The sequence below is a fragment of the Pristis pectinata genome, chromosome 19, assembly GCF_009764475.1.
Source record: "Pristis pectinata isolate sPriPec2 chromosome 19, sPriPec2.1.pri, whole genome shotgun sequence".
NCBI lineage: Eukaryota > Metazoa > Chordata > Chondrichthyes > Rhinopristiformes > Pristidae > Pristis > Pristis pectinata.
This window is the reverse complement of record NC_067423.1, coordinates 13963521-13974269: the sequence shown is the minus strand read 5'-3', so window position 1 is coordinate 13974269 and position 10749 is coordinate 13963521. Positions and strand designations below refer to the sequence as shown.

General features: G+C 38.6%; 1 protein-coding gene across 1 annotated transcript in view; it reads right to left on the bottom strand.

Annotated features, from left to right (window-relative positions):
* Positions 1 to 580: 580 nt before the first annotated feature.
* The window catches only part of cep41 (centrosomal protein 41), a 30248-nt gene continuing 20079 nt past the window's right edge, over positions 581 to 10749 (bottom strand). Inside the window, exons 7-11 of the mRNA XM_052033814.1 lie at positions 10276 to 10442; positions 9022 to 9089; positions 7310 to 7424; positions 4887 to 5102; positions 581 to 1102 (exon numbers count right to left, since the gene is read on the bottom strand). Of these exons, the coding sequence (XP_051889774.1) occupies positions 975 to 1102; positions 4887 to 5102; positions 7310 to 7424; positions 9022 to 9089; positions 10276 to 10442 (694 nt within the window). The 3' untranslated portion in view covers positions 581 to 974. The remainder of the gene's footprint in view (positions 1103 to 4886; positions 5103 to 7309; positions 7425 to 9021; positions 9090 to 10275; positions 10443 to 10749) is intronic.

Below are 10749 nucleotides of genomic sequence, written 5' to 3'. Positions count from 1 at the left end.
CAATTACATCAGAATTTTATCCAGATGTTCCTGCACAATAGTTTTTAAAAAAATTAAGGTTTGTGTAAAATGTGTCCACATGTTTAAACAGCAGTAAAGAACCCCCCTGGGGACAGTTAAAGTAGTCCATTTATTCTCTCTCTTACATGTAAATAGGTTGCCACATTGACAGGGCCCTAAACAAGGGACTCAGGATAAAATCAGTACAGGATCATTGGCAAGGACATTGTGCATGTTTCTCAGAGACAGAAAGGATTGCACAGTAGGATCCCCCACCCACACAAAAAAACTCCCTTAAATGAAGAGTTTAGAGAGCAATGGCACTAGAAATGGTTATGTGGAAATTTAGTGACATACTCCCAATATTCTTTAACTATTTAGTTGTGGCAGTGGGGGGGGGGGGGGGGGGCAGGAGAAGTGGAAAACTCTTAAAACCAATGATTCAAAATAGCACATGGATCAATATGGTGAACATTCTTCCAAGCAAGTCCTTTGGAGCCATGGGAAAAAATACAACACTCAATGTGAAGGATTGTTGTGTGCAAACTACATAGTTTCTACATTAAAATTTATGCCAGAATGAAGCAACATTGAGGATCTATTGTGTACTCAAGATCTTGATGTTTTGTAACACAGGATTACAAAATTACTTTTACAATGGTGCTGAACAGTAATTCCTTGTGCTTCTGCTCCAATCCTTTTCCTCTGCTTTTGGTTGGAGTTGAAAGCTATAAATTAAAGTACATATCTTAAACTATAAGATGATATCGAATATCACAATGTTTTTACTTTCTACAACTTGTTTGCTATTGCAATCAATCAACATATATTGCATCAGTTTAATTTTTGTAACCGAATGTCAATGATGCACGTTTTCCATAGATTCTTAGCTTGATAGCAGCTGATATAAAAACACAGTGGAAAAAAAAACAATAATCAGGCTTAAAACAAGTGAAGAAATGATATTCTGCCTCTTATTTCCATGGCTTGTTTTGGATGCTGCTTGTCCGTGATCGGGCACTAATGGAGCCAGCAACAGAAGAAGCATAGCTGGCAGATGTCTTCAGTTGTGTTCTTGATGATGAAAGGCGGCTGAAGTTGCCTAAAAAACATTAAATAAGCAAGGATTACAATAACCCCACTCTTTAGAAAGTAGTATGAAACTGGAAATATCTCAGAATGTACATGTTACGGATTAGGTTACTATTTGGGGAATGTCCCTTTAAGACATAGTACAGTTGTGTGTGTGTGTGTGTGTGTGTGTGTGTGTGTGTGTGTGTGTGTGTGTGTGTGAGAGAGACATTATTATGACAACAACAACAGGAGATAACGACGTGCTGATGTTTTGGTTCAGTCAGAGTCAGAAGGAGAGAGAGGAGAAAGAGAGACACTGCCTGCTGGTCTCTGTATCAATGGATGAAAAACAATAACTGTGTCTGTCACTACAATCCACGTATGGATTTTTGGGATAAAGCAGTGGAGTCCACTTTGTCGTTAACCTGTAGAAGGAAACAGGTATTTGTGTGGACGGCCACGTCTCGAATGCCTTTCGGGGTGGCAGATACTTCGGAACAAAGCAATGGAGATCATCAGTGACGGAGGTGTCGTATGGGTTCCATTGTGGAACATTTGGATTTCGTAACTATTCTCTCTCTACATTTTCTCTTCAGTCAACGGTGGTTTTGCAAAAGCCTTTGCTCACGTTTCACCTTATGGCTTGCTGAACTGAACTTTTGAGAACTATTCCTGGACTTGGATTTTGGGAATTTGCCACACACACACACTTCAGGTTTAGTTTTGGGGGTTAATGTTTAATATCTAACATTTTTACTTATAACATTTTTATTTTTCTTATTATAATAAGTAGTTATTAATAAAATAGCTTCGAACACTTATACATGACTCGGTGTGTTTCTTTTGTTGCTGGTACGTAACATACAGCACTTAATTAAATCTCTAGTCTGCTATAATAAGCATATTCACAGTGTACCAATAAAGGGAATGAACGTTAAAATCATAAATGGGAATGTCACATCAAGTAAACACACCTCCAGTGCAATAATACATTGTAGGAAAAGTCAGAGTTAATTTACAGAGACTGAATAGATTGAGATTAGTTTGACCCGTGCATACTAGGTGTCTTTTATCTCTTCCTTAGGCACAGCCACCAAGATTGTTTTTGCAGTTTTGCTTTAGAAACAATGATCAAAGCAGTTGCCAGACATGCCATCACTTGTAAACTCACTGACAGTTTTAAGAAGTTTTGCAAGTTCAGAAAAACCAGAACAAGTCCTAAACAGAGGTACATGATTAAAAGCAAATTCTATTTGCCAGCATTTTTGTGGTGTCAGCTGTCCCAGTGGCTGCTTTCTCCTCTGATGAGGATGGAGTTAAATCCCATCCCAGGACTCGGAGAGCAAAATCTAATTTGGCATTCTAGCACAGTATTTAAGTAGTGTTTCATTGTAAAAGGGGCTGTGTCTTTCAAACGAGATGTTAAACTCATGCCTTGCCTGTCCTTTTAAGTGGACATAAAAAATATCTCGACCCTCACAGAGGGGGAAGTTTTCCCTCTTGTCCTTAACATTACTGATCCTTTAAATATCATTGCAATAAATGAACACCTAGGTATTTTATTTTTAGTTTATGGGGGCTTGCCATGCACATCAGTTGCTGCATTTCATCTTTTAAAGTAGTGACTACATTTACTCACCTGTATTTACTGTGGAGAAGGACATGGAAGCTAGTGAATTCAGGGGAGGGAATAGTGATACTTTGGACCATATGGACATTACAGAGGTGGAGGTGTTGGAGGTCTTGAAACAAATAGTGGATAAATCCCTGGGGCCTGACAAGATGTATCCTTGGATGTTAAGGGAGGCAAGGGAGGAGATTGCTGGGGCCCTGGCAGAGATTTTTGCATCTTCATTAGCCATAGGCAAGGTAAAGACTAGAGGATAGCTAATGTTGCGCCTTTATTTAAGAAGTGCAGCAGGGATAAGCCAGGGAACTGCAGGCTGGTGAACTTTACATCAGTGGTGGGAAGGTTAGTGGAACAGATTCTGAGAGACAGGGTTTATTTGCATTTGAAAAGGCAAGGACTGATTAGGGATGGCTTTATGAGTGGGAAATCAACGTCTCATGAATTTGATTGTTTTTTGAAGAGATGACCAGGAGGACTGACAAGAGCAGGGCAGTAGACGTTGTCTGCATACACTTCAGCATGGCCCTGCATGGTAGGCTGGTTTGGAAATGTTAGAACACCTGGGATCCAAGGTGAGCTCGCCAATTAGATACAAGGTGGCAGAGGGCAGTAGTGGAGGGTTGAACTTTAGAATGAAGGCTTGTGACCAGTGCTATGCCACAGGAGTTGGTGCTGGGTCCTTTGTTGTTTGTTAATGGTTTGGATGAGAATGTAGGTGGCACGATTAAGAAGTTTGCAGCTAACTCTAAAATTGGTGATATAGCAGATGGTGAAGAAGGTTGTCTAATGTTACAACAGGAAATGAATCAACTGGGAAAGTGGACAAGGGAATGGCGGATGGAATTTAACTCAGACAAGTGTGAAGTGATGCATTTTGGGAAGTTAAACCAGAACAGGACATACACAGGGAACGGCAGCACCCTGGGGAAATTGATGAAGCAGCTAAGATGGTTGGGCCTCCTTTACTCCTTATTCTAGGCTATGACCCTGGCCCTAGACTCCCTGGCCATTAGGAACATCCTTCCTGCATCTAATCAGTCCAGTTAGAAATTTGTGGGTTTCTACTCGGTCCCCTCTCATTCTTCTCAAGTCTAGTGTATACAAGCCTAATTTTTCCAATCTCCTTTCATACGTCAATCCTGCCACCCCAGGAATCAGTCTGAAGAACCTTGCTGAACTTCCTCCATAGCAAGAACATTCTTCCTCAGATAAGGAGACCAAATCTCAAGGTGCAGTCACACAAAGGCCTGGTACAAATGCAGAAAGACACCTCTGCATGAATCTCCTTCTTAATCATCTGCTTACTTAATCATCAGTTGAGGGAGGATGGTAGAGGGAACTAAGAAGTGGCTTCCTCCTGGTTGCCTTTTCTGCTTCTGAACCATGCTGACAGAGTTCGGGAGCACAGAAGACAACTCTGTCTGGGGGCTGGGGGTGAAGGTGACTGTTTGATAAGGAATGGAGCTGAAAGTTAGATGGAAAACTACAAACAGAAACATTTGAATTGAACCGTTATCTAACATATTGATTACAACTGCTCTTTAGCATGTGCAGTTCAAGAGAGGTTGAGGTAGATACTTCACATTTCCATATTAACTATTTTAAAAAAAAAGTCTGGGTGGACATCTCTTTTGACCCATTCAACCTCATTTCCACAAGACAGCCCTGTTAGACTTTAACATCAACCCAAAAGGAACTTTGGCTTAAGATTTCACATGAAAGGATATCAATGAGGCAAGCCTGACTCCTTCACTAATACAAAGATACATCAGCCTGGATCCTACATTCCAAATCAGAAGGCAATGTGCTACAAAGTAAGGACAAACTGAAAACTCCTTTAAAAGCTCTTTGTCATCAGATGGCCTTCAGGGACACAGAAGCAGGAAATAGTCACTTAGTTACTGAAACCTATTCTCCCATTGTATGAGATGATGGCCATTCTGTGAACCAACACTTTATTCATCAATATCTTCGGCTAAGAAAAATTTAATCAAACTCAGATTTAATATTAAGAATTGATAAATCATCTACATTCCCTTTGCAGAAGAAAGTTCCAAACTTCTATCATCATTTGTGCATAAAAAGCGTTTCGTAACTTCCAAGAGGCCTAACTCTATTTTTTCTTCAATAATCCCCCCTATTAAAATCACTAATTTATCACTATTTTCAATGGTTTCCTTACTGGGTACATTCGATGGTACCAGAATCTCATCCAAGCAATGTCGGATCTTGTTTAAATCATCTTCAGTGAACCGGAACTTATCTTCTGCAGGGCATGGTGGTTCTTGAGCTGTTGATCGCCTCTGACGAGATGTTGGGACAACTGGAGGTTGGCATGATGGTGGAATTGAACCAGTGGTTAGACCTTCTGGAAACATCTGGGCAACTACTTTCAGTCCTAATAAGACATTAACATGATTGAGGTCTGCAGTTGTAGATTTATTCACAGACAGAATTTCAACATTATAAAAGTGAGAATGCACAGATTAAAGTAAATCAATAATTCCCCTAACGAATAAACAACATCCTGTTAAATTTTCCTGATTACTTGTTTTATCTACCTACTATGTTTTTCCAAAATCATGCACCTAATCTATCTCCATCTCAGAGCTCTGAAATGTCTCACTACTTAGATAATATGACTCTTTTTTAAACATTATTTTCCTGCCAAATTTTACTATTTCATACCTTCTCGCATTATAGTTCATTTTCCAAATCTTTGTTACTCACTTAACTTGTCTACTTCATAACTTACTTTCCTATCTTTGTCTATAGTAAATTTAGCAACCATTCCTTTGATCCCTTCATCCAAGTCAGAAGTTGAGGCCCCAGTACCAATCCCTATGGTGCACCACTTATTATTTCTTGCCAAACAGGGAAAGACTCATTTATGCCTACTCATATTTCTGTTCACCAGCCAATCTTCCATCCACAGCAATATATTACATCCTACAGTATGAGCTTTTATTTTCCACATTAACCTTTGATATATAAGCTATCAAATGTGTTTTGAAAATCTAAGTTTAGTACATCTACTAGTTTCCCTTTATCCACAGTACATGTTACATGCTCGAAGAACTCTAATAAATTGGTCAAACACGATTTCCTTTTTGAAAAAACAGCACTGACTTTGCCCGACTACCTTGAACTTTAATGCTCAGCTTCTAACATTTGCAGTAGGTACTTAAATAGTAATTTCTATTCAACCCCTTTTCACAGGATTTTCAAAGTGTCAGTTTCCAGAATGAGAGCAAAGACCACAATACAAGTAGAGATTTAACATCAATGAACAGAACTTGGAACTGCTCCAATGCAAGTTGCAAAAATTACCTATAAAAACAACAAAAAAAAAGCTCTACCCTTGCTTTCAGAGACTAATACCCAGGTTTCACTGCACCTCTCACTTTCCCAATCTTCCACCATAATCATTCTTTGTTTTTAGAACCAAAGTGGATATCTTCATATTTATCCATGTTAAACTGCATCGGCCATGTATTTGCCCATACATCCTCCTCACAGCTCACATTTCCCTCCAGCTTTGTGTTGTCTGCAGACTTCAAAATTACATTTAGATCCCTCATCCAAAGCATTGATATATATTGTAAATACTTGGGGCCCAAGCACAGATCCCTTCTGGTCTCCACTAGTCACTGCCTGCCATATTGAAGAATACCCATTTATTCCTAATCTGTTGCAACACACAAAGCGCAGGAGAGACTCAGCGGGTCAGACAGCATCTATGGAGGGAAATGGACAGGCAACGTTTTGGGTTGAGACTTGTCTCCATATCCCTTATCTGTTTCCTGTTTGTTAGCTGATTCTCTATCCTTGCCAGTATATTAGCCCTAATTCTATGTTCTTTAATTTTGCACACTAATCCCTTATGTACGACCTTAACAAAACCATTAGTTTTCCTTCCTTATTTTACTTGTTGCGTCCTCAAACTCCAGATCTTTCAAGTACAATTGCCCTTTCCTAAACCTGTACTGCCTTTGTTCAATCCTGTTAATGCTTTCAAAATGTTTTGATTTACATCTTTGAGCACTCCCACCCACTAGTGATGTTGGGCTTACTGGTCTGTAATTAGGATTTTAGTTTTTCCTGTCACATGAAATAGTTTCTAACTCCAATTGTTTGATATTTTACGAGCTGCATATGTATCTTGTTTTAATGAGTGATTTACAAACTGAAACCTATCACCATGCTCCAAACCAAATGACTGAGAAATCCATAAAGTTAAGTTTTATTCACTCACTTTGGTATGCAACTCTCTCCCCGTGGGGACACATTCCACTAAATCCAGAGAACGTTATGCAAGCAGATGGGATTATCCAAGAGCAGCCACAAGAGTTTGCAGTGGTTGAGCATTGATAAACTTACTTGTTACTTATTTAGCCAATGCATACAATTTATTAAATAATTTGTATTTTGAGAGGGAATTTCAGGCAGGAAAATAAGGGAAATTTAATTTTGCTGCCTGTGCACATAAATATATACAGTATTGCTTTGCATTGTTAATATTCAAAAGTGCTCTTTCAAGGATGTATTACTCAACTGTTCTATTACATCATGCGGGAAAAAAGGTGCTAGAAGTTCCACACTCACCTCCTGACAGCATAAAGAGATTCTCAAAGCCTCTCTCACACAATGTTGTGGCAGCCTGACTAGCTATTCGCTCATCTTCATCATAAAGTAGAATGATTTTTCCAGGTGCATTTTTCTAAGTGCAGTTGTTAAAGCATCAAAACTGAATATTATCATTAATTCAGTCAGTTGTTATGTTGCAGTTAATGACTTTTTGCTGCAAAGCAAACCAGCTTGTGGTAGGTAGGGGTGGGGGGGGGGGGGGGGGGGGAGAAAAGAATGGACACTTATGGGATAAAGCAAGATGGGTACCAAAGGCGCAGCTCATATATTAGAGTATTCTATATCAACCCCCAAAGATTTCTGAAATTGATTTAGTCGATCATTGTATGATACCAGATGGTGTTCTGCCAAATTCGTAGACTGCTAGAAAGTTCCTCTTCCCGAGTGGGAACCATGAGCTCCACTAGTGCTATGTGAATCCCAATATTGTTCAGTACCCCAATGCCAACAATACCTAGGGATACTTTAATGAGATGTAAATACATCATAATAATGGCAAAATGATACAATGTTGAGAGATAAACAACAAGGAGTTTTTTTTCAATTCTAAAAGTTGTAACCATCTGAGAGAGTAGTGATATACATTTTAGTATCTTAATTTGTTGAGGTGGGGAATGTATTATGCTAGTCAAGGTGAGGATTGTAATGTTTTACAATTTAAAGTGGAATAAATATGATGTAATTCCTCTTGGGCTGAAGTACAAAACTGCACGCAACTTGCTAATAATATTCAGAATGGTTTTGTTGATAGGTGAAGACCATTGGAAAATTCCATGTGTTTACTAATGTCTGGATTCAAGATCAGATTTTAATACCAAGGAAATGAATAGCAAAATTATAGATGTAAAAATTAAATTCTTTTGTTATTGGTGGGATGGGGTTAGAAGATAATGAAAGGGAGCATTATACCTCAATGCTAGAACTGGTGCAGATGATGGTGACTGATTAACAGGTAAAGAAGGGAAAAAGAACAAGTTAGACAGCGAATAAACCTTTCCTTTTTGCAAAGGAACAGTCTTACATTCCTCTTGGTGGGTAGCTCAGTGCCTTTTAATCTGTGTAGCCAGGGTTTAATCTACCCCAAATTTATGAAATAAACATTGGTTGGCTATAATAATTTCAGCTGAAACAATTTAGGCAGTCTTAATTTTATTCTAATTAATATAAATGCAAGACTTTTGTTCCTGAGCACAGATTTGGAATCTCACTCAATGACTGCAAGATACGGATAATGTGCAAATGATGCAGTAAGTGGTTCTCCTCTTGAAGTGGGATTAGTGTCGAGAGACAATTCTGCTGTGTATGTAATCTTACTAATTGGATCATGGATTGTTCAGTCTTTAGAAACAACACCCAAAATCTTATTGGTCAACAGCACACAATTACCCATACATGGTGCCTTCATATCAAATTATTGGTACTGTGTAGATTTTCATAATAAATAAAATGACCTGACACAGTACTGAAGCAATTCCATCTTAATCTCCACTACATAGGATGAAATTACCAAACTGTTCAAGACCAAGCCCTAAACACAAAAGAACAGCAATCAAACATAATCTACAAATTAATGAAGTCAGCCCATCAAAAAAGGTAATTATAGACTGGAAATCTAATTTTGCAATCTGGCCACTAACTTAAATCTACAGCACAATTTAATAAAAGGATACATATTCCAGAACCTCCTTAGTGTAAGGGTTCATAGTCCTAGATAACATTGCTATCGGATAACTGTAGGCTGCAAGACAAAGCAAAACAATTACAGTCTCTATGGATTGATCAGTTTTAAGTAACTATGTTATTTTGTAGCAGGAATTTATAGCAAATCCTTTGGATTTTGGCATGATACACATGAAACGTACATCACACTTATGCAACACCTGCTCAACTGGCCAAAATGCAATTCAAAGAAAAACAAATTTCAATAGGTTATTTAACAATATTGACTGATATCATGATGAATTCAGTTACGGAAGGGGCACAGTATTCAGTATAAACTTCAGGTACCAAAGAACTGAGTTCTAGCAATGTTATTTCATATTTTCCTAATTCTTAAAGGCCAAAAATATACATGCCAGATATTAAATCTCTGTCAGTTGCTTCAAGGGGTTGTAAAAATGCTGTGTTTTGAAACAGAGACATGGTAGTGTAGCGGTTAGCGTAACGCTTTACAGCACCAGCGACCCGGGTTCAAATCCGGTTGCTGTCTGTGAGGAGTTTGTACGTTCTCCCCGTGTCTGCGTGGGTTTTCTCCAGGTGCTCTGGTTTCCTCCCACATTCCAAAGACGTAGGAAGGTTAGGAAGTTGTGGGCATGTTATGTTGACGCCGGAAGTGTGGCGACACTTGCGGGCTGTCCCCAGAACATTACGCAAAAAGATGTATTTCACTGTGTTTTGACGTACATGTGACTAATAAAGAAACCTTATCTTAGATGCTTGCAGAACGTGTTGGGAATTCAGGTGAAAATGCCAGTGAGTCCTACAGTATTTTAGTTGAAAATTCAGTTTGTAGGATGCAACCAAAACGTAAAACAAAATCTTCAACCCCCAATTCCTGAAATATACTGCAGGTAGACAAAGCTCTGTGTTAGAAGTACAAATTAATTAGGTATAACCTAATGAAATAAATTATGCCATGGGGAGTTGTGAGAAAGGTCTAAAACAATAAGGACACATTGCTCTGACCAAAAGTTAACAATGAGTGGGGGAAAATAAAGGTAGATTATGAGAGTGGAGTGGAGCTAAACTGTCACTCATTTAATGACAAAGATTTACACCCCACTCTTTACCTATTACAAGCAGCTTAGATCACATTGCTTTTATGCATTAATTACAATAACCTTTATTAACCTTAAATAATATGATAAAAGTTTTAACCCTATAACCTACATATGCATGACTGTACTAACATCTTTATACATTACCTCCAATAACATGACACTGTTCATAGGCATCACGGTCTCGTACATCCAACAACAGGTAAGGGCAGTCTGGATAAGGTCCATCTGTTTTTTCAAGACATTCAGAGGGCTTAGGGTGAAACGGTTTTTGTTTCCTCTCCAGGTCTATTTCCCCAACACCACTTATAACACTTATAAGAAAAATACAAAAATTGTCAAATCATAAACCATCAGACTACAATGCAAATATCATAACTCTAATAGTTCAGAATAAAGGTCAAATTTTTAAAAATGTAATTGAATTGTAAAATCATCTCAGATACACTTGCATAAAGTAACAAGTTGGTGGAAATCTGACATAAAAACAAAATGTTGTAAACACTCAGATCAGGCAACATCTGCAGGCAGGTGATAGGTGTGCCCAGGTGAGAGGGGGAAGGTGTTACCTATCACCTGCCTGCACGTACTCCTCCCCCTCCCTCCTTATTCCAGCTCCTG